The 21,298-nt window shown below is 39.5% G+C and overlaps 1 protein-coding gene across 1 annotated transcript; it reads left to right on the top strand.

Moving 5' to 3' along the window:
* Positions 1-1,010: 1,010 nt before the first annotated feature.
* Positions 1,011-20,959, top strand: kdm7ab (lysine (K)-specific demethylase 7Ab). The gene is made up of 20 exons (XM_079450595.1): positions 1,011-1,305; positions 9,000-9,085; positions 9,512-9,629; positions 9,778-9,938; positions 12,039-12,180; positions 12,295-12,481; positions 12,616-12,778; positions 14,494-14,581; positions 14,882-14,988; positions 15,100-15,191; positions 15,405-15,491; positions 15,627-15,869; positions 15,947-16,071; positions 16,218-16,405; positions 16,529-16,623; positions 16,858-17,006; positions 17,196-17,344; positions 17,481-17,548; positions 17,719-17,971; positions 18,341-20,959. The coding sequence occupies exons 1-20, from the start codon at positions 1,208-1,210 to the stop codon at positions 18,427-18,429; spliced, it is 2,688 nt and encodes an 895-aa protein (XP_079306721.1). The 5' UTR covers positions 1,011-1,207; the 3' UTR covers positions 18,430-20,959.
* Positions 20,960-21,298: the final 339 nt, after the last annotated feature.

Genomic DNA, 21,298 nt, shown 5'->3' with positions numbered 1-21,298 from the left:
CGCCATTGTCAACCTTCTTCTGCAGGCATCATTTAAAGGTCTGCTGACGATTGATCAAAACGTTCATGGTGACGTGTATAATGATGCACCCTGTTTCATTACATCCTCAACAGTTGTTTAATAAACAAGTAAAGTAAAACACTGTTAAAATTTGCTCTATTTACATTTCAAGTAAACAGCATGGTTACTCAAAGTAAAAACGTCCAGACGCATTTCAGTTTGAGAATTTTGTGGGGAAACAAAGCTACACGTGCACAATGTCAAAACAATATTGGCAATACTTTATCATATTCACCAAATTGTTCATGCCATTTCAACACAACATTTTTCCATTTAAATCTGTTGTTTTCTATAGGCTAAATGAAGAATACATTCAAATTGTTTTTCTTTATTATTTTATCCTATTCGTCGCTTACGAATACGATTTCTGCATTAACTATTGCAATGCAACTTAAATTGCTAATGTCTATAATTTATGCACACTTAAACCACTTGCACCACTGTTTATTATCTGTTCGTACCCACCTGTACATTATAGTATATAGCCATCTGTATATATTGTTCATAGTACATACCTACTGTCATATTTTCATAGAACATACCTACTGTATAGTATTTTCCTAATATTGTATTATGTATTTATTCACACTGTATATCCTGCACTTGCTTATTGCACTTCTGGTTAGACCTAAACTACATTTCGTTACACTGTACTTGTATATGTGTAATGACAATAAAGTTGAATCTAATCTAATCTAATCTAATCTAATCTAATCTAATCTAATCTAATCTAATCTAATCTAATCTAATCTAATCTAATCTAATCTAATCTAATGTCTACTGGATGAGGCGATTAAAATGGGAGATATATGAGTAAACATGAGAAAAAAATAAATTTTCAACATATCAATACAAATATTTTGATCTTGGCGATGTGCTTAAGTTCATTTAAAAGAAACGTGGACGCATAATTCCAGTGCTTTTTTGTTCACGCGTTATCGTTCAGGCCTACGTAACGATGAAGCGCAGTGGAGCGTCTCGCGTTCTTGTTGACGCATGACGCATGACGCAAGAGCACGCTCACAGCGAGCGCGTTCTCTCCTTCTTCGTCAGCTGCGTTCCTATCTGTGTTGTTTCCGCATAATTACAAGGAATCCCCGCCCAGCCCGATCCCAGCTTGGCTGCGTTGTTTGGGGACAGTCCGAAGATGGCGTCGGCCCAGCTGTATTGCGTCTGCCGGCAGCCGTACGATGTGAGCCGGTTTATGATAGAATGCGACATATGTAAGGACTGGTTTCATGGCAGGTAAGACACGAAATACATTTCTTGTGATACGATGCTTCGTGAAGATGATCGAACCCCCGATCTAACGCACACGCGAGCGTATGCAAACCTATGGCACTTTGTCAGTACCGTAAAAGCTGTGGTGAGCGAAGCTCGCTCGTCGTGAGACGATTTCACGCGCCGCTTTGTCAACATTTGCAAGGGTTATTAGCCAGCGTCGGTATTGTCGTATTTTAAACAGCCGCGTTCCCCGCATGTTGACTCTTTCCTTTCTGTCACCGTGACGGATTTGTCATAAGAACTGACAGTTAGTCCGCAGCTCCACGAAAACCCCGAAGATGGGTTCACGTAGGGTCTTCTCTGCAGCTTTGTGGCTAGGAGTCGCTCAGCATCAGCTGACGTTAACCCGTTATGTAGTCACGGGCGTATAAGTTAAACTATTTGTATTGGCGAGGTTGTTGTAGCGAACGTCTAAAGAAATGATACAAAAAAGACCCATTTAGAGTTGAAACGTGGACTGCAGCTTCGTGTATCATGGTGATGTTGTCTTCTTTATGGACAACTCTTGTTGTAGGCTATGCTGTTTATTTTAAACGCTGTAAACTGTGCTTTAATGTGAATAATTCAATACGTATGTCCGATTTAATTGATTTAGACTTCGGGATGAACATCGAACAGTTGAATTCCGTAGTGTGTACAACATCTGGATGGATATTTTCGTGACTCGAGTTTCCTTTATTCTAATTCGGTCCATATTGGTGGGTCTGGTATTACCGGGAGTTTTGACTTTTATTGCTCTTCGCTCGTAAATAAAACATATATAACATCACGGTTATTTCTTTGTTGGATTATCCACAGCCACAGTCTGTGAAGCGTGAGGAAACGTGGGGGGTTTCGTTCAAAAGTTACACGGGGAGGGGGGTAACTAAACAAAGACGTGTGGCTGAGTTTACGAGATCCGACCCTTGCCTACTTCTCCCGTTAAACTCTCTAATAAACATGTGCGCTGCAGATTGCTCTGGGGATATCTTTAACCTTCGGTGTTTGTTATGTTTATGGCGAGTTTAACAATATAGAAAGATATATTTTAAGTGAGCGCAGTTCTGTGATTGTTTGGTCTTTTTTGATTGACAGCAGGGGTCGGGCATTTAAATCCCCCAGTTGACCAAATATGGGCATGTGTTTCCGCCTCTTAAAGAGACAGACACGTCTTTGACGTGTGCGAGTTGTGTCCCGATGCGTGAAATACGTAAAGTGAGTAATTCATCTTGAAATGTAAAATGTAACTGGAGGGCATGAATAAAATATGAGATTATGCGTCCCTTTGTGTCTCTTGTTTACATGTATAGTACAGTTAGACTTTATCATTTCAATGCCTGGTTAACATGTTTTTTAAACCTAATGTATGTAACAAACGTGCAACATTGCAAGTGCGCATGTTTAAAGTTCTTTATAATTTATGGGATGAATAGTGGATGAACATTTTTTTGCATTGCGTGTTCGAATTGCACAGTGTTGAATTTTGCCAAAGGGGTTCTGTATCACTGCTTTACAACATACTGGTGCCCACTGGCAATGTAGATAACGTGGGCTAATCATTTTGGTGGGATTCGTGGTTGATGTGTTTTGTGTTACTCAAATCATAGACGTTTAATGCAGCTCTGCAGACTGCCACCAATGGGATTAGCTATCTATCCGGCTGCCGGCGCTGGGCTGTTATCTGGCTCAGTGCACGGCCTGGTTTGGGAGGCAGGAGCCACTGAATGGCTCAGAGGATTAGGTAACCCATGATATTCATGTGTGATAGTGAAAAGAGGCCTAGTTTCGTTTCACACAGTTTTAACCTTGCAAAACTACCCATGCTTGCTTTACCTGCATGCATTCGGACAGTTTTACCAGAGTTTCATAATTTGTTGTACCCGTAAACAAATCCCTCTAAATCAGGTATGTAATCTGTGATTCATGTTGCGTTCTTCTGTCTCTTGAATAGTGTGTGCATTTGCATGCTTGATGCACGTGCGTGGGTGTGGGTTTTTTTGTAGGAAGATTGATGGAGGCATCGCTGGCCAGAGGCAAGTTCAAAGCCCCATTTATCACTGTCCTTCAGAGGTTGAAAACACAGAGGAGAGATAGATGGGTTCTGTCTCTCAGTCCAGGTTTTTAGAGGGATTGGTCTGGTTAAAAAAGCTTCCTCTAGTTTAGAACATTAGCAATTCTTAATGATGATGAGATACCACGGTCACCAAGGCATCTGTATGAACTCTAGTGTGATTCAATGCTACTTCACTAGAATATCTATTAGGATCAAATAAAGCCACCAATGTTTCTTTTTTGTGTGGCACCAGTGGCAGTCCTGGCTCATTTTGTACCCTGGGTGACTTTTGTACTTCTGAGACCGGACAGTGTAGTAGTACAGTTTTTGTTTAGCATGCAAGGGTTCAAATCCCAACTTGACAGCCAGTGATTCCAATGCATTTCTTTGCAGAGGAGCTTCCATCTTTCCATCAGTTCATATAAATGGATCGATTTACAAGAAGTTGAAAGTTTAAATCTAATCTCAATACTATACTCGAGTAAGCCTATCTTTCCATAATAAAGGTTTTGTATGGTCTTTAGTTCTATTTTGTTGGAGAAGCGTGTCAGAGCGTCTCACGGAAGAGCTATGATTAACAGCCTTATGTTGGCAACCTATTGATTTCATGGCCATTTTACACTTTATGAATATACCGGATAATCTCACTGGTCATCCATCACATTTGTCTGATCTTATAATACAGTTACAATGTTTAAAGCATTGAAAAGACCAAGTGGTTAGAGGCGTGGGAAAGTAGCCCTGAAGCTCAAGCTACATTTTACTTGCTGCTAAATGTTGACATCACAGTTGCAAATGCTCAATGCGCAGTGGTTAAATCGTGTTTTAAATGCAGTTTACATACTTTGCTTCTTCAAACAAAGGTGAGAGTTTGCAGCTCGGGGGCGTCGAGAGGAAGTCCCCCGCTTTAGTTAGGGTGATGGTCTTGGCCGAGTTGTGGGTTCCAAGAAGCAATGTCTTGTTTCCTTCACTGAACGGTGCTTCCTGTTGTCATTACTGTCAGGGCTTCGACTAGCTGTGTTTCAGAAAAGCGGTTGGCTCTTTACAAAGACGCATAAGCTGGCAGGGTGGTGGAGGGGCTTTAGTTTATCATTCTTTACTTTTGTTTTAGGTTATGTTTCCTGCGGCTTCTGTCTGTCAGCTGAGCTTATTTTGGACATGGTTTCCCCCAGACTTCCTTCAGCCAGATTTATTTGAGCAAATGAGTGCAGCCACACATCAAAACGCACACTGTTCACAGTGGCTTCAATTTTCCAGCGAAGCCTGATGTTTAAGGATCTCCTCTACTAACACAAAGGGTGTGCCCTACAGTCTTGCACGGTCACTCTGTCTTTCTATAGGCTAATAGATTGATGGCCTTCAGCAAGGCACTAAACCTTGGTTTTCAGAGGTATTGTCTATCCGTTTAGAGTGTTGTAGGTCACGCTGGATAAAAAGTGTTGACAGTAAGCTTGTGATCGACAGATTCAGGTCATTGTCAGGGTCTCTGGTGTTTTATCTCAAATTCCACTTGCTTGAGTGAGGCAATATGAACACTACACTTCCACTTTATGATTAGAGACCTTGTAAAACAATTAAAAAAATTGAATTGTTTATACAGATTTGAGGTTATAGAACTATAAAAATATAATTCAAGCTTTCAGCAGGTTTAGCATGGGAACTTGATATGTTTGTAAGCCATTCGTTGTTTCAATTGTGAAAATTTCACCTGGATGCCATTTAAAGAAGAATAAGTTATGTTCCATACTCCTGTTTTAAACTGTTTATCTTTGCATACTGCATACTTCTACTGTTTTTCATTGACAGAAATGCAATATTATATACATAACTATGTCTTCAAACGTGTATAAAGACCTTACATGTTGAGGATTTATGTTTTTATTTGCTTGGAATGAGTTATTTGAAATACGCCATGTTGTTTCTACAGTAGCCCTTAACGGCAAACGTCTCTAAAGAGCGTGTTTTGTAAATACGATATCTCCTTCGCCAAAGAAGCGAAAACGTGAACACATCTTTGGTCTGTGAGAGCCACCTTAGTGCTTCGAAAGGAAGGAGTGGAGTAATCCATTGTTTGCAATTTGCAACCATACTGGGTAGATGGCGCTTAAGTCTCCACATTGCTCCTTTAAATAATTATGTAGTGTTAACTTTAAAATACAATTTGCTGCATGACATTAGTATTACATTTTTCCATCATTAAGTAAACTGCAACCAGAAATTCCATCACTAATATTTGGGTATCAAACATGTTTAGTTTTTTTAATGCATACAGTTTGGTCAGCAAGGAGACCTCATGGCAGGCACATATCATGCTAGAAAGTGTGATTCTGAAAACATAATGAGATTGCATTCTGTGAATTCTGCCTGTGAACTTGCCATCACCATGGAGACACCTTTTTGTGTGCTTTCAGTCTAGGTGAGCGATTGGTTAGGTCTTCAGGAGATCTCATTGGTTCTGTTTGGGTTATGCGTGGCTCCTTCAAAGCGACCTTTTAGAATCTTCCAAAGTTTTGCTGCTAAATGCTTGTAGGGGCTCAAACACCTCAACAACCTACACTTAACCAGACTAGCTAGTCCTCACCATTATCAGGGGAACCATCAGAAATGCAATTGTGAGAAATCGCCACATCCTCCGGTTGTTTGTCTAGACTTGTTCCATCTCGGCATCAAACCGACCTTACCACTGACTAATGACTATCTCCATTGAAGCTAAATGCCAGGTCAAAAGGAAGCTGCAAGGAAAAGCATTTATCTGTGCAACAACGGAAGATGGTCTGGTGCTTTAATGCCCCGCCTCTGTATTACAGAAACTGGTTCAGTGTGTTCAGTGTTTTTGTCTTTTGAGGCCAAATCCTAACATATTTTTAGGGCTTAAAGGCTGTTCCTGCCAGACATCAACAGATTTATGACATTAGTGGAATGCACCCCAGAGCCTTGTTTGTCTGTTGTTATTTCTAAGCCAATAACAATTTGGTCAACAGATTCCATACTGAGTTTTTTGACTGTTGATAGAAACACTAGCAATTTCTGGACATAGTACATCCGAAGTGTCGACTGTTTGGTGGATGTCAGCAGATGAAGAAGCAGGGAAGAGTGCATATATGCCTTATTTTCAACACATTCTGCTAAAGACTGACAGCGCACGAGAGGAAGATTTAGACGTGTAATGACATTCCAGTCCTATGAGTGTGAGCCCCCCATCACGAAACATCATGCAATACCAGTGCAACCACGTAAGCCTTGGCAATGACTGCATGCAATAGCTTGGTAAGATTTTAAGTCACACGTATATTATAATACCGAAACAAAACAACCTGTGCGCCTCTGATATTTTAATGCATATTTCACGCTGAACCACCCATGCGAGATTGAAGAAAATCTCATGGGGTTGTGTTGAAAATTATTTTGTGACAGGCTGCTGGCTTGCTCATCTGTGTTGGCAGGGAAATGAGCACAATGGAGACAAAGACTTTTGTAGCGTGCACCGTTGATTTATTGTTTGTGTGTTTGTTTTTGACATGTCTAATAAAAGTCGGTTTAAGGTCATTATTTATTCACTAAGTCTATCAAAATCTGCATGATTTCTTCTTCTGTCGAACACAAAAGAAGATACACCCACACAGTGGTTTTGTGTCCATATAATGGAAGTTAATGGGGACCAATGTTGTTTGGTTACCAACATTTTTCAAAATATCGTATTTTCTGTTCTGCAGAAGAAAGAAAGTCCTGTTTGGAATAACGCAAGGGTGAATAAATGATTGAAAAATCCCTTCAACATTCACGATCAAGCCAACATTAAGCCTCCACATTTTTTTGCCTATTGCATCATTCTCTTTATTTGCTGAAATCTTTTTGTTGCGCCAGCAGTCCCTCTCTTGGCCAGAACTCAGATTCAGAGTCTTTTTTCTTACTAGCCATCTAGCCTGGCAGGCGATAAATGTCCTGGCATGTGTTGTCGTCGCTTAGGATCTCCCGAGTCAGATCTGTTTTTAGTGACGCAGCAGTTGTTCTCACTGTGTCATCCCACAGTAGGTCAAGAGCTCGGGCGGTGTGATATAATGATGTCCGTGACTCACTTACTGGATGTTTTATTTAGTTGTCTCATCAGAATCAAGAGGGAAAGTTCATAGCTTGTCTTCAGAGTGGTAGCTAGATCAGTTTGTTCTGGCTCCCTGGAGATGTTGACGTGTTGTTTTCCACCAGATAAAAGTGAGATTAAACATTTCCTATGTAAATCATTGCAAACAATGAAGAAACTTTTAGCATTGTCACGATACCAAAAATGGTTCCTCTCATAGTAAAACAAATTGTAGCCTTTTTACGTTTTTTCCAAAGTGAACTTTTCTAGGTAATTGTATTTGTAATAAAGAACAAAGATTGTTTATGCACCATGCATACCATTCATACCACTTACAGGCTAAAGCCTTCTTTACCCAGTGGGAAAGCTAATATAAACCTTTGATGTGGAGACCACAATTGCCACTCAAACCCTAGTGTGTTTCCCACAGTCTATTCCAAAACAAACACACTCTCCTCCCCCCTACACCTCCTGTCTTTTACCCTCGAGCCCAACCAAATATAACCTCACATCTGGAGCTCTTGGTTAGCCAGGCCTGTCTGGGGTTAAACCTAATCGACCATAGATGACCCAGTCTGGAGTTACTCTTCAGTCACTGGAGGTAAATCTGTTAAATCTTTTGAATCGCTTCAGGATCAGAAGTTGTGTGTGTTTAGATGCTATTCGTGTTTAACCTAACGTTGTTCCATGTCGTACCATATATTGTTCATGAAATTGTATTGTTGATTTTTGGCTTGCCAGGTTGTTGTAACATCTCACTCAACATAATGTAACATTTGGAGAAGCTTTTTTTGTAAAAATGCAGCATAAAGCTAGGACGTTTGTAAGGGCTCATTTGCCGACTGACTAATAAATCTTTGGAAGCTCATTCGTTACATGACTTCCTGTGCAACAACATGCCATCTAAGGTAATTAGAGTGTATGGCTTGAAATGGGAAAATGATTTAGTGGAGCAATGGGATCACGAGCGATAAGACTCACGTGGCACATGTTGGCAATGCAACAGAACATTTTAGATCTAAGAGGTTGTGGAGATTTTGTTTCAATAAGCCCCTTGTGCAAGTATGATAAAAGCTAGTCTGTTTTTGTATTGTTCAGATTGTGTCATTTTTTTTTTATAAATGAGTGAACATATTCAATTCTAATAAAATATCATGAAGCCAAAAGTACGTCTGAGTTTCAGTGTGTATTGTAATTACAAGTATTGTTGTGACAAATGTTACAAACTCCCAAGTGGATTCTGCAAATGATGCCAGGCTTCATTTTTACCCAACTATTTCCAGAGTTATTTTTAGTGGATGTCTGGTGTTGGTTTTCTCTAGGTTGTCTTATTAGAGTAAGTGTAGTCCATAATACCTTTTAAATCTAACTTATTTAACGTTTTGCTTAAAACGTCTTCAAAATAAATGCTACTTGGATATTGTGAGATTTAATGCACTTATCCCCTGTATTAGATGTCATGCTAACTAAATCAATGTATCCTTCAAACAATGAACAATAATCAGATTAAACATATTTATGATTTTTCCTTTTGTTTTCTTGCAGCTGTGTTGAGGTAGAAGAGCACTATGCAGTGGACATTGATGTTTACCACTGTCCCAACTGTGACGTCCTTCATGGACCCTCCCTGAGTACGTATATATCTTTTATGATATTGCAGCAGGTCAACTGTCATGACTTCATTCCTAAAACATGCATTGAAAAATGCTAAATTATACAGTAGCCCCAATCTGTATGTTGAATAAAAGCATCTAGCATTCACCATGTGCATAAATGTAAAATCAATTCATTTCAGCTCCTCTGGTTTTCCACCTCCTAGTGGGGATTTTTGTTATCCTGCTTATAAAGCATGTAATTATCAGATGGAGACAAGAACTAAATGAATGCTTCAAGTGGATTCTAAGAGTATCTGGTCAGCCAAACTGCTACGGTCAATTGCCCAAATTAAGTAACATTCAGTATCTGAGTCGCTGGCTGTAGTGTTGTAGTGGTCTGGTAATGACTGCGCTATTGTTCTGGGGACAGACGTATTAAATTCTCTCCGCCTAACTTTACAGTGAAGAAGCGAAACAACTGGCACAGACATGATTACACGGAGCCAAACAACGGCAGTAAGCCAGTGCAAGCCGGCACATCGGTGTTTGTACAGGAGCTACAGGCCAGGACCTTTCCCAGGTATGTGATAAAGCTTTTTGCTACCTAGCGCTGCCCAACGTCACTGTTGGCACAGCTTATATTCAAACCACTTACATTAAATCATGGTTTGTAGATTACACCTTTAATGCATGTCACACTGATTTTGTGTCTTGTTTGTTACCTCCAGTGGGGATGAGATCTTTGAGCACATGCAGGGCAGTCAGGTTACCCAGCGGTATCTGGAGAGGCACGGCTTTCGGTATCCCATCGCTGTGGCCAGAATGGAAGGGCTCGGGCTCTGGTTACCTCCACCAGATTTCTCCATCAAGGATGTGGAGCGCCATGTTGGTAAGGAAAGATTAAGCGACAGGGACGGGAGGATATATTGCACTATATTCCACTTATATAACCATGAGAAGCCACACTTGTGCGAGTTTAAATATTAATTCCATTAAGAGGCATCTTCATGTAATGGTTTTGAATTACAGTGTAGCCACAACGAAGATCAGATGTTAATCTAAGGTGTCTCCACGGGGTTCAATGGGTCTAACCTTTTAGCAAACCTTAATCAACCTGTAATGAAATAAGAGTGCAGATAAACGTGGTGTGCTTTACACCAGCACAACTCATCTCATTGAAAGTCTGGCCCTTATAGTGTCCCGTTACACGCCCGTTATCTTACACGCTCATCTCCTAAAGTTTAGGTTACAGCCTACCTCCTCTCGCATATGCAAGTATAAAGTCACAATGCACACAACAATCAGCTGCTCCGTGTGGGTTCAGGGGGAGTCATCCTGTGGCCCACCGGGAATAGAGGTGTGATTGTATTGCACTTTCTGGGAGGTGACAAAAGATTTAGCCCTGCCACACCTGCCGACTGTGTGGTTGCTTCTTTTAGGTTACTAACTGTGCGCAATGTACTTACATTTTAAAGGTGTAGTTCACCCAAAAATGTAAGTTGTCGTTCCAAACCTGGATAACTTTCTTTCTTCTGCAGAACACAAATGAAGATATTTTTAAGAACGTTGGTAACCAAACAACACTCGACCCCATTGACTTCCATTGTATGGAATATCTTATTTTCTGTTCATATACAGGTTTTGAATCACGTTTATGTGTATAAAAGATGACAACAATTGTTTTGAGGGGTGAACTATTCCTTTTAACTAGCAGGCGATGCTAGTCAGACAATTTAACATGCAAACAGCTAGATGCATTTTACTTTGGAAGTGGTCTACTTTGCACGGTCGATAGTTCGTGGATCACTGGAATGCTTTTGAAATTTCTGTAACTGATGTACATTTGTCGAATTGCTCAATAAATGGCAAACTTAACGATAGTGACGTTACGTCTGTGGGTTTCATTAAAAGCATCTTTACGTTCTTAATGCATTTCTGACTGCTAACCGCAGGCGAGCTGCCCAGCTAATTCACTTACTTCAATGGGCAACTCGCCTGCACTGTTCACCAGGGGCCTTCCAGCCAGCAAAATCGAACACAGCGGTTTTTCCACATTGCCATTTGCTTACAATAAAGAACCTCAGTCTCCACCTGCTTTGTGAAAGCTGCTTTTGTCCGACTCTGCTTCGGGAACATGCTGTTGAAATGGAAGCCTCCTCTGTTCAGACCGAGACATTTTTATGTCTCCAGGACAGGATATTAAAATGTTTGTTGTTACTGGATGAAAGAATTGGTTAGTGGCATCATATGGTTTATGCATATATAATCAAGTGTTATGGTCGTGAGTGGAAAAATATAACTTGAAATAAAACCCATGTTTTGCCAGGTCCGCAAAGTGTGGATTTGGATCCGTAAAGGCTGTGGATTTTTTATTGGCACTGCCGTGAGTCATGATGATGTACCTGATCCCATAATAGCAATAAAAGACCTCTTTATGGTCTTTTTTTGTGGGATGAGCTTCTCTCTGGCTCGGTACTCCAGGGTGCTGTTTGTGTACACAAGAACCAGCTGTCCTTTTCTGTGTTTGAGCTTTTTCCCAGCAGCTTTGTGCAATTTCATTTGCCGCCTGCCAGTTGTCTTTTTACTGCCGGGGAATTCACAGTTTTATTGTGAACATGTGCCAAATTATTGTTAGGAAAGATCAAATGAAGGAGATCTTTTATTGTGGCACCAATAGAGAGATGACAAAGATTGTTTCACTAGGATTGTTTTTATTCTATGATGCCTTGATTCTGTCTAGGTAGGCAGCTCACAAGATTTTAGACCAGAGTGATTTCAAGGCCCATGTTGGCATCCAGCACCCCACATTTAGCCATAGCACCAGCTCGGGTTCTATTCAATGTTCATGAAGCTGGTTTACTGCAATAAAGATGTCAGAATGTTTTATGGCTGCTTAATGATGTTGACACTTGCAGTTTATCCCTGTTTTCTAATAACTGATGTGTCCCTTTGACGTGCACATCACTCAAAATGCTCCCTTTGCTTATAGGAGGCGACAAAGTGATTGACGTCATCGATGTGGCCCGGCAAGCGGATAGCAAGATAAAACTGAGCACGTTCGTGAAGTATTACTACAGCTCCCAGCGGCCCAAAGTGCTAAACGTCATCAGCCTGGAATTTTCAGACACCAAGTGAGTATTGTTTGAAAGCGTTCAAGTAGTTTGTTAAATGAGTGAACACAAAGGTGTCCTTTGTGAGAGAAAACGTAGCACATGCATGAAGCACATATTTATTTTTGCGCTCAGGATGTCAGAACTCGTGGTGGTGCCCGATATCGCCCAGAAAATGTCTTGGGTGGAGAACTACTGGCCTGATGACTCTTACTTTCCCAAGCCCTTTGTGCAGAAGTATTGCTTGATGGGTGTCAAGGACAGCTATACTGACTTCCATATTGATTTTGGGGGCACGTCTGTGTGGTACCACGTCCTTTGGGTAAGATAGTATCAATTGTATGATGCGATTTATCTCCTCAAGTATGTTTTTTTCATAATTAAAAAGATAGAAAACTAAAATGAAATATATAAGCTTTTATATTATATTAACTGTTGTTTGTTTTTAAATCACAGGGAGAAAAGATTTTTTACTTGATAAAGCCGACCCCCGTCAACCTTGCACTATATGAAGAGTGGAGCTCTTCCCCTAACCAGAGTGAAGTGTTCTTTGGGGACAAAGTGGACAAATGCTACAAGTGTGTTGTGCAACAGGGAACAACACTCTTCATCCCGACAGGTTAATACCATTAAAGATCTGTTATTACTAAACAATTCTTATATAATATAATGAGCATGGCCATGCAGAATCGGTGTGTGAAGATGATATAGCTTTGTTTATAGTTTTATTCATAATTTTCTGTTTTTGTGTTTTTTTATTTTATTTCAAGCCATTTTCTTATGTGATTTAGTCATTGTATTATTTATTTATTTTAGTGATGTATAGGTTAATTTCTTTCTTAACGTAAACTTATTTTAGTTTACTGACAAGGCAACATATTTTATTTTCATTTTTTTTAAATATCTGTATTACATAAAGTGTATTAGATTTCAGTTAATGCAAATGCTTTAAGTTTTAATTTGACTTATTCTGCAGAATTGCAGTCATAAACCATTTTGTGTTTGTTTATGACACAATAGATATTCAATTATGCTTTTAACAACCAATAAGACTGTAGTACTTCAAATGTATGTAGTTCAAAGACATTTTCACATTTCAAGGGATACTAAATAAAACAAAAAGGTCATGAATTATTTCCCTTACTGTTTTGAACAACTGGGGGGGTAATTCAGGACATGCGTTTAATTTTTGGGTGGAGTATCCCTTTGAATCCATTCTGAACAACTTCGCAGACTTTCCTTGGAAATTTTTAGCAGAAAATGTGATAAAAGTATGCTGCCAACTCCAACATACAGCCATTGGAATCAGAAGGACCCTTGAGAAATTATGAAACTGTTTTTTGCTTACTGGTGTGCAGCTGCTCTTAATGGTGATTCCGTATGAAGGCCCGAGCTGATTTGGGTTCTGCGTTCAGACGCAGCAGAAACGAGCAGTCGCTGCCACCCAGAAAGCCACATCAATCTTAGTGGTCAATGGTCCATTAGTGAAGCTCTCCTAACAATTTTCTTGTAAGCCTTCAGTGTTTTACCGTGATCAGTTATTATAATTTTAATCAGATTAGGCCAAACAGGCTTAATGATCATTACTTTAATGAATCTGGATATTAAACATTTTACGACTCATATCTGACGTGTCTTTACTTCAGAATGAGAAGAACACGTGGTCCAGAATGGATCTGGTTCATAGCTGAAAAGAGTGTGGTGGGGTGGTCTGTTGATCGCACTAGCAGACCAGTTTGAGACCGTGGGATTCAACACGTTCCCCTGCTGTGAGAGACTTCAAAACCGTTGCTGTGAAAGTTCCGCGGTGCCAGTTCTCTGCTTCGCGGTCTGATGTATATTTATGCTTTTCCACACTTCTTAGGCATATGGTGTATATGTTCAAGCATAGGCAGAAAGTTATGGATGTGGTTGTTTGGTGGTCCCCGAAAGATTTGGAGCACGCTCTGGGGGTTTAGGGGTCCGATGCAGCTCTGCAATATCAGGCATGTAATCGCTGAGGTGGACCGCCCACCCAGCATACACATGAATGTGAACTTCTGGCACATTCAATGAGTGTTTTAAGAGTCATGGGTTTGATTCCCAAGGACTTATGTAATGTCAACGTTGCTTTGAAGGAAAAAGTGTCCACCAAATAATAAATTTAAAAAGAATTAGCAAAGTTTAAAAAGTCTAATACTGTAATGCAACGAAAACAGATTTTGTGATGGACTAAAATTTCAATTGGTTGACCTTTGCTATAAATCAGAATATGAATGACTCTCTGTCAGTGTAGACCAGATGTTTATTTGCTCATGTGGTGGTCAGCTGCTGACATGTTCGCCCCTCTTGCAGGATGGATCCATGCGGTTCTCACCTCTCAGGACTGTATGGCCTTTGGAGGGAACTTCCTTCACAACCTCAACATAGGCATGCAGCTCAGGTAACCATGTTCATTTGGTTGGTTACAGACTCTTTTTATAGGCCAAGAACTCTAGCCAGCAAGATGGTGTGGAAGTTCTTGATGTTAAGTTTATGTAGTTGGTTCTTCAGAACAGTGTATATGCATCTTTAAAGTTACAGAACATCGAAAAACTAGAAAATAAAAGGTTCTTTGAGGAATTTAAAAAAGGTTCTCAATGGCATCAATATATTTTGGTTCTAACTGGAACCATGACAGAACATCCACAAGTGTAGGAACTGTATTTTGAAACCAGCCATGCTAATTCTGACCTCATGTTAGGTGTTATGAGATGGAGCGACGGCTAAAGACTCCAGACCTCTTTAAGTTTCCTTACTTTGAGGCTATCTGCTGGTATGTAGCAAAGAATCTGCTGGAGACCCTGAAAGGTACGTCATATAAACCAGTCAGCATATCATACAAGGACGCCTAGATAACTGAGATCCACACACTTTGTTCTTTTATGTACTTCTAATCTACTGTTTATGGTCTTTAATCAGAATCTCGAGAAGAAAACTGCCTGCCTCCAGACTATCTGATCAAGGGAGTGAAAGCTTTGATTACTGCACTAAGGAACTGGCTAAAGAGAGAGGTGAGGGATGCACTGTCTTATCAAACCAGACCGGTTTTTAATGCTAAATACATATTACTGTTAGTGATTTGAACAAACCCCTAAACCTACTAAATCTCCAGATAAACTTAAGAGATAAAACTCCATCTTATACCACCTGCGAATAAGGAATAATGAGGGCGGGGGAGCATCTGAGGGTGGGTGATATGTGTATGTGTGCTCATCTTCCCCCAGGTCACAGAACCAGCCAGTGAGGTCCCTGACCATATCAGGCCCAACCATCTCATTAAAATGCTCACCAAGGAAATTCACTACCTTGAGGTGAGCCAGGATGCTTAACACATACTATATCTATACCATACATAAATTAGGTGGTTAGTCAAAATTCTTATCTAACTCTTTATCAAAAAAGAAATACTGATACATTTGCATTACAATGCTGTTTTCGAAAACAAGGAATATCAAAGCGGGAATTGCGGAAACAAGCCAATGAAATCTCAGGAAAGCTCACTGTGTCCGTCCACGAGGTCATCGCATGAGAGAGGGTCCCATGCGCGCAGGAATGCGAGGCGTCTTCGCGACCAACACCAAAACCCCCACCATCACTCTCATCCCTCCAGAGTTCCCTCCTATCTAGATGTCTTCGAGCATCACACACAAGAGGTCTTAAAGCGACTGGAGATGGGTCCCCATGAGGAGGTAAATGAGACAAACCTACAATCTCATTGGTTGATGATCAGGAAAGTGTTATAACAGTGTTGTACCATTTTTTTCAGGACACCTCCTTTAATATGAAGGTCAACAGCAAGTTCAACAAGGTTTCAACAGCCTCGGCTGCAATGGTGGAGCGGAGTTTGGGCAATGACTTGCGTCTGGTGCTGTGCAACGGCCGTATTATGAGGTTAGAAGAAACAATTAAACTCAACTACACTTGTGTATTTTACTTACCCTCAATCCAATAAATGTGAATGATGACAAAATGTTTATTTCACTATGGTTTCTATTTTACTTACCAACATAAGCCCCTCTTTTTTCCTGGTCATGCAGAGATGACAAGCGTTATGTCCGAGAAAAGAAGCCAAGGATAAAGGAAGAGGAGATATCAAGAGATGTAAAGAGGGATTCGCTCAAGATTAAAATGGAAAAAGAGGAGCGGCAGGAAGTGGATATTCGGTTAAAAGAAGAGCTTAAGCACAGTCATGTTGCCAGAGAAACGAAGCCCCTCTCCTTTACGGGTACCCTCACATTTTAATACGGTCTCGTGTCTGGAAATGCGTGTTTGAGCTTCTGTCACAACAAGTGATTTTTATAGCTTTTGCCCCGCCAGTAATTGTGAGCTATTGTGTTTTTATACACAGATCTTAAGAAAGAGAGTTCAGATCTCAGGAACAGAATGTTGATTCATTCAGATGTCTCATCAAACTCTGAATCAGAGGAGGAATACATCACAAGGGTGCGTTACAATTTTGAGTCTTAAGCAGATAAGAGACAAGTAATAAAAAATCTTTCAATTATAAAATGTCATCGGTCCAAATTTCTGACCTGCACAGCTATGCATTAAACAAGAAATACATTTTAATTGATTGTCTCACATGGGACAGTGTAGAAAAACAAATTGCTTGTTGCATCATGCCCGGTTAGAACATTTGTTAGTTTCGAGTTTAATGTTCTCATGTCATCCATACAGAAAAAGAACGGATCTGTAGAAGAATCGGAAAGCTCATCAGAGGAAGATGAACTGAGAGATGACCAAAATAAATCCATTAGTAGCTCCAGCTACACAACAGACATGCATTCGAGGCAACGGATTGGCCATTTTCAGAAGTGTCTTAAAAGGTGATTACAACATTTTTTCAATTAAAATTTGTCCACCTGGGATGAGGTTGTTTTCTATTTCACTGTCCTCTCTTTCCCTGATTTACTCCTTTTAGATGCATAACATATTTACAATGTTGGGAGACTGTATGGTATTGCATAGATTTTAAAGCCGTTATGAAATAATGTACTTTTGTATCACATCTGCAGTGAACCTGCTGCCTCACCGAGTACAGAGGAAGATGCTATCCAGGGGATGCTGTCTATGGCCGGGCTTCTGTATTCTAACCAATCAGAATATCCCAATAGCTCACAGGAGTCCTGGTGGTCTACAGGCAACCATCCCTCCCCTGACTACAGTAAGAGTTCATGCTAGGCTTCCATTTTTATGATATCTTAAATTTGTGATTATAAAAGAAAGGATATCGGTTCTATAGAGAACATTCATGTTTTACGTGGTCCTACACTTACAGCTCATTGTTTTTCACATCTCAGGTAGAAAGGAGGTGGTATCGGAAGAGGAGAACCAGAATTCTGACAGCAACTCTTCAGTCAGTAATAAGGTAAACCACTCGATTAGGATGATACCCAAACTAGCTCTATATGTAGTCACTAAAGGCAACTTAAAATGAAGTGTTTGCTTTAGGTTGTGGTGGCACACTAGTTAATCTAGATTCAAACTAGATTTAGTCACTTTTATTTAATCGCTGTCATGGTTCTCCCGGTCCATCAGGAGGAGCATTCGGAAACAGATTGTCATTCAAAACTCAAGCGTAGGATCCAGGAACACAAGAACTTCATGGACAGCCAGGGAAGTGTAAGCAACAGCAGCAGCGAAGGATGGAGTAGCCGCATGCACTCGCCAGCACACGGAGAAAGCCCCACAATGGGCTACCAGTACTGTGAGACGTCACTCTCACCACCCCTTCACCCCTCCAAAAGACCTGCCCCAAATCCCCCACCAATCAGCAATCAGGCCACCAAAGGTGAAGCATGTTGGTTTCTTCTTGCATTGTGAATATACTGTAAATGTGTGTTGCTGATCTTTTTAAAGTGTGTCATTTCTTTACCATTAACTAAAATGCATAGAATGTAAAAAATTATGGTTTTATTAGTTTGCCTTTTATTGTTTAGACCTACTGATAGTCACACCTCATGCATTCTGGCATTGGTTGAGCACATTTTGGTCTGTTAGGCCAGTCAGGATGGGTTTTTTTAACAGATTGTTTTGAAATCATTACAACGTTTACACTTTTGGGGATGAGCAACCAGGAAATTGTTTATTTATAGTTTAACTATCCACAAAGAAAATGTTAAAACGTACAAAAAAATTAACGCTTTAGTTTTTCTTTAAGGTAAACGTCCCAAGAAAGGAATGGCTACGGCTAAGCAGCGATTGGGCAAGATTCTCAAACTCAGCAGACACAAACCCTTCTTTGTGTAGTTCTGATGATGGCAAACAGCCCCTAGAGAAAATTTGGGATGCTGAAGGTGACATGTCTGCGCGCCACTGGGAGTTCATTCACGAAAACATTGGCATTGAGTGTTTTTGATAGGTCACAGGGTATAACGTGTGTATGCTTCTACACACTGTGACAAAACCATGACGTCGGCTGTCAATCAACCAGAAAAGACCAGTTCCTCAAGTGAACCAACCAACATTCCTACATATATTTTTAAAGAAAAAATGAAAGACTACATGTTTTCTGAAGACATAGTTGTTTTCTGAAACTTCAATTCAACGCAAGACGTCAATTGAGCGATGAAATTATTTCATAAAGGGGCTTGACTTTTTTGTGGTGATCGCGTTCACCTTGCAAATAACCCCAGCGAAGGAAATATTGTGTAAAAGGACGTTGTTTGCTCGATATACTTACCCCACAGATGAAAACCGAGATGGCTTGAACTACCTTGATCGCAAAAATGTTTTTTGTGAGCATGTGTGTTCATTCGTCGTGTATTATTTCATTTTGTATTACGTGCAAAGACAAAGACCGTCTCTGGGGTTATTTTGTCCTCTATCGTCACCTAGTGGACATCTGCTGACTGACTCCGATGGAATGCGACTTTCCAATCCAACACGTGTATCACAAGGCAAAAAAGTTTCTTTAATTTATTTCAGTTTTTATGTTGGTTCTTGATTTCCCCGCCCATTGTTTCATAATGTTATTAAATGATGTATTTATTACTGATGAAATATATTTGGTTGGTTGTTCTCGAGGTCTTTATATTTGGGCCAGTCATTGGTGCACAAGCTCAAACATTTTTCAAAATCTGTGTTGCATTGTAGATACATGTGTTTTAATATAACATGCAAATATTTAATCAGGCCTGCCCAAAGTATTCGCCATGTGTTATGTTAAAACCAATTTCATATTACCTTAGGGTATTTTTTACATAAAAACAAATAGTGACGATTGCTTTTAAAAACTAACAATGTCACCCACCACCTGTTATTTTTGGGCTGATTGTTACTGTTATTGTAAGAATCTTGTTTCAGCATTTGTGTCAATGCTATATAGCTGTCTCATCCATGTCTAAAAACACTCTTTGAACTGGTGCTGTATTGAAAGAAATTTAAGATGGGCACAAAATGTGGGAGAATTTTTTACCTTTTTTTACATTCAAATGTATTTGGCTAGTGGTCTTTTTACAAAGAATTAAAAGAGTATTTATTTTTATAAGGTCTTCATTGACAGAGAATTTTGCAATTGTACCAACAGTGTGTATGATTGATTATTGAAAAATGGCTACAGCCTCATTTTGTGAGATTCGCATGTGGTTTTAAGGGTAGTTTTCTCTGGGTTTGCTTATAGTCATTTCTCAGGTAATTGTTGAATTTGAGCTCAAGGTTTTGGATTCCTTTTGATGAATGCCAAATAATGTTTTATTGGTCAAGTCTTGCTTTTAGTTACGGTGTCCCAGCAGCAAAATAGTTACTTCATCTAATCTGGTCTACCTGTAATATTTCAGTATTTGTCTGGACAATCTTTGGTAAATATTCTCAAAAAAGAAAATGATACATAATATTCTGTCTTCCAGGTTTATAAATTGTTTTACAGAAACTTTCAGGCATTGCCACACATTACATATAGGCTTCCATACGTTTTTGCAACAGATTCCATTCACTTTGAAGCTTAATAAAATGTTTTGGTACAGGAAGAGCAGCTCAGGGCTCACGACGGGACTGTTTACTGACAGAAAGCTTTGGTATACATTTTTAAAGGGCTCCAAAAAAATGTGACTACAACTAGCACATGAATCAGAAATTCATTGTTAGATACAGGGGAGTATTGAGTATGTACTAAACCATTTGGAAATTTAATTGTTGGTCTTGTTTTCATGAGGAAATAATGTGGACTTGGATATCAGAATTGTGTTTTGATCATTAATGAAGATAAAACTATGAGGCCACTAATGTAGCACATTGTTTTTCTCTATAATAACAGTTTGTTAAGGTGCTATTTGTCTGACCAGGATATAGGACAAAGTGTACAATGTATTGCAGTTGAAACATTGTTGCTCAGACATTTTTTGGGGGGTTAGGGTTTCCAGTGCTTTCCAGGTGCTTCTGTTGTTCTCAAAAAAGTTGCACTGCATTAACCATGTCCTGCATTGCCATGTTACACTACACTGTTTGCATTTTTGTTACTTTTATTTTTAACACAATAACATGTCTAAATATGCTTGATGAAAGTCACATTGCTGGCCTGCAGGCAGGGTTTGTATCATTTGTACAGTATTTATTTGGCATTCTTGTGTTTTCCGTTTATGGTCTTGCAATCAGTTAGGGCCTAAGTGTCTTTGTTAATAGTGTGTCTTGACCCGTTTTCAATGCCCTAAACTGTTTAAAATTGTATATGGTTGAATATTTTTGTTGAATTATTTGACGCTGTAATCCAGAGCTATGGCTCTTTGACGTTGGGTTGTCAGTTGTACAATGTGGCCTGTAAATATTAAAAGTTATATGTTTGAATAAGATGTGTATGAGTGTTGCTTTTAATATTGTATTACATACATGGCAAGCACGAATATAAAGTCGGCCTATTATATCATATTTTTTATTATTAATATTATTGAAACAAAATATACACTACTGTATTAAACTATCATTATGGTCACCTGTTTTGATCCAATGGACAAGATTATTGTTGCATTACATTGATGTCTACACATAATTTAAAACAATTTCACACAAAAAAAGTCATATTAAAATAAAATAATTTTGAATTCTTATTTAAATCCTATTGTGAGCCAATATATTACGGATTGGTCGTCCGTTCATACAGCAACAGGTGTGCTGTCGTATCTGC

The sequence above is a fragment of the Barbatula barbatula genome (assembly GCF_947034865.1).
Source record: "Barbatula barbatula genome assembly, chromosome: 25".
Lineage (NCBI taxonomy): Eukaryota > Metazoa > Chordata > Actinopteri > Cypriniformes > Nemacheilidae > Barbatula > Barbatula barbatula.
Note: the sequence above shows the minus strand (reverse complement) of the source record. Positions and strands in the feature narration are given on the sequence as shown.

What these genes read in the sequence shown, in the direction of transcription:
- kdm7ab (XM_079450595.1), top strand. Translation starts at nt 1,208, where the DNA reads ATGGCGTCGGCCCAGCTGTATTGCGTCTGCCGGCAGCCGTACGATGTG. An exon ending in GGAACTGGCTAAAGAGAGAG is followed by an intron (nt 15,192 to 15,404) that starts GTGAGGGATGCA and finishes ATCTTCCCCCAG; the next exon opens with GTCACAGAACCAGCCAGTGA. An exon ending in ACTCTTCAGTCAGTAATAAG is followed by an intron (nt 17,549 to 17,718) that starts GTAAACCACTCG and finishes CCGGTCCATCAG; the next exon opens with GAGGAGCATTCGGAAACAGA.